Genomic DNA, 1,712 nt, shown 5'->3' on the forward strand with positions numbered 1-1,712 from the left:
CATCAATTACTACCCTCTGGGTCCAACCACGGAGCCAATTTCCCAGCCAGTGGATCATGGTGGACCCAAGGCCACAATTGGCCAGTTTCGCCAAGAGGTGATTATGGGATACCAGATCGAAGGCTTTTTTGAAGTCAAGATATATGACATCAATCTCTTCTCCCTTGTCCAGGTGATAAGTCACCTGGTTGTAGGAGGAAATGAGATTGGTCAAGCAAGACCTACCCGCAACAAACCCGTGCTGGCTATCCCTCAGGATGTTGGCGTCGGCCAGTCCATTAAGGATGGCCTCTTTAATAAACTTTTCTAAGATCTTCCCTGGGATAGAAGTCAGGCTGATGGGCCTATAGTTAGCTGGATCCACTTTCCTCCCTTTCTTGAAGATAGGCACCACATTCGTCTTCTATTAAATATGCAGCGAGATAAGAAATATTTGCTTTAAACATTATATTAGCCAGCAGTTCATGAAAGTAGGCTGTTCATGAAGTTTTTGATTGGGTTTTGGAAACTTGTTCAGGCTCTGCAGTAGTCTTTAGTTCGATTAGTCTATACCTTGTGCGTTCCCTACAGGCGGTTGTGTGTGTGTCTGGCTGACTGGAACAAGACTGTACACAGCTTGCGTCTTACCGTAGTTTGTTCCATTTTTATTTAGAGTTTGCCCTATATGGTTTTTGTTGCCTACATCAGCCTTCAGTTAGTGATTTTAGGGATAGTTTCTCTTGGCCAGTGGCAAGCCTTCCATAGGCTTCTCTGTTGGGCTGCAAATTGACTTCTTTCCTACCAACCAGGATAATACCTCAGTAACTTAACATTTCAGTGTATTCTTTCTTCTTTTCTTTTCCTTTCTCTTAATTCTCAACCTTGCCACTTCCTGGCTTCAAGAGTGTTTACTGGATTAGACCTTCAGAAGTATATTGTTCTACTGATGGCTGTAGTGTATAACAGAACACTGTTTTTTTTTTGTTTTTTTTTTTTAAAGCGATGTATGGTCACAAAATTGTATCAATGTTAATCAAAGATGAACAGTCACATCCCTGTGTATGGCATTGGAAATGTACCCTAACAGGCTAGCTATATTGACATATTTAAACTAGCAGAGGAAGAAGCTTTAGTTTCTTGCATAGTCGTTCTCTATTAAAGCATTTCACTTCTTATCTTTAATAGATTTTTATTTATTTAGGTATTGCAATCAGAGAGTCAGCCAAAGTAGGTGACCAAGCCCAGAGGAGAGTAATGAAGGGAGTTGATGATCTAGACTTTTTCATAGGAGATGAAGCCATAGATAAACCTACCTATGCCACAAAGGTAAGAACACAGAAGGAAATGTCATAATCTTTCAGGAATCTCTTCGTTGTTGCTGGTTATTTCAGATGGGACGACAGCCATCTAATCACCATTTTCTGAAGTTTGCTATCACTAAGCCCAGTTTGTGAAACATCAAGACATGTCCCCCGATTCCTTTGCACAGGTTCATTTCCTCAAGTGCATCAGGTTTTCTTTAAAGGGTACTTTTTTGCAGTGCATTAATATTCAGCGTATGCCAAACATTTATAAGAAAAACTAGCCAATTGCCCTCAAGAATGATGGAGGTGGGATGGAGTGCCACCACCTAAAGCTCCATGCTGCTGGTGTTCTGCCTCTTGCAGGGAGTGGGTCAGGGAGCCGAGGCCAGCACTGCTGGCCTCAGCTCCCCCATCCCCTGTCCGGTCCTC

General features: G+C 42.3%; 1 protein-coding gene across 5 annotated transcripts in view; it reads left to right on the top strand.

Moving 5' to 3' along the window:
- The window catches only part of ACTR3B (ARP3 actin related protein 3 homolog B), a 49,998-nt gene that overhangs the window by 14,119 nt on the left and 34,167 nt on the right, over positions 1–1,712 (top strand). For all 5 annotated transcript variants that reach the window (XM_019508139.1, XM_019508140.1, XM_019508141.1 and 2 more), the window contains one exon: positions 1,181–1,305. In XM_019508139.1, coding sequence (XP_019363684.1) covers positions 1,181–1,305 — 125 coding nt within the window. The remainder of the gene's footprint in view (positions 1–1,180; positions 1,306–1,712) is intronic.

Source organism: Gavialis gangeticus, unplaced genomic scaffold (genome assembly GCF_001723915.1).
Source record: "Gavialis gangeticus isolate Ggan-Ray unplaced genomic scaffold, GavGan_comp1, whole genome shotgun sequence".
In the NCBI taxonomy this organism is placed as follows: domain Eukaryota; kingdom Metazoa; phylum Chordata; order Crocodylia; family Gavialidae; genus Gavialis; species Gavialis gangeticus.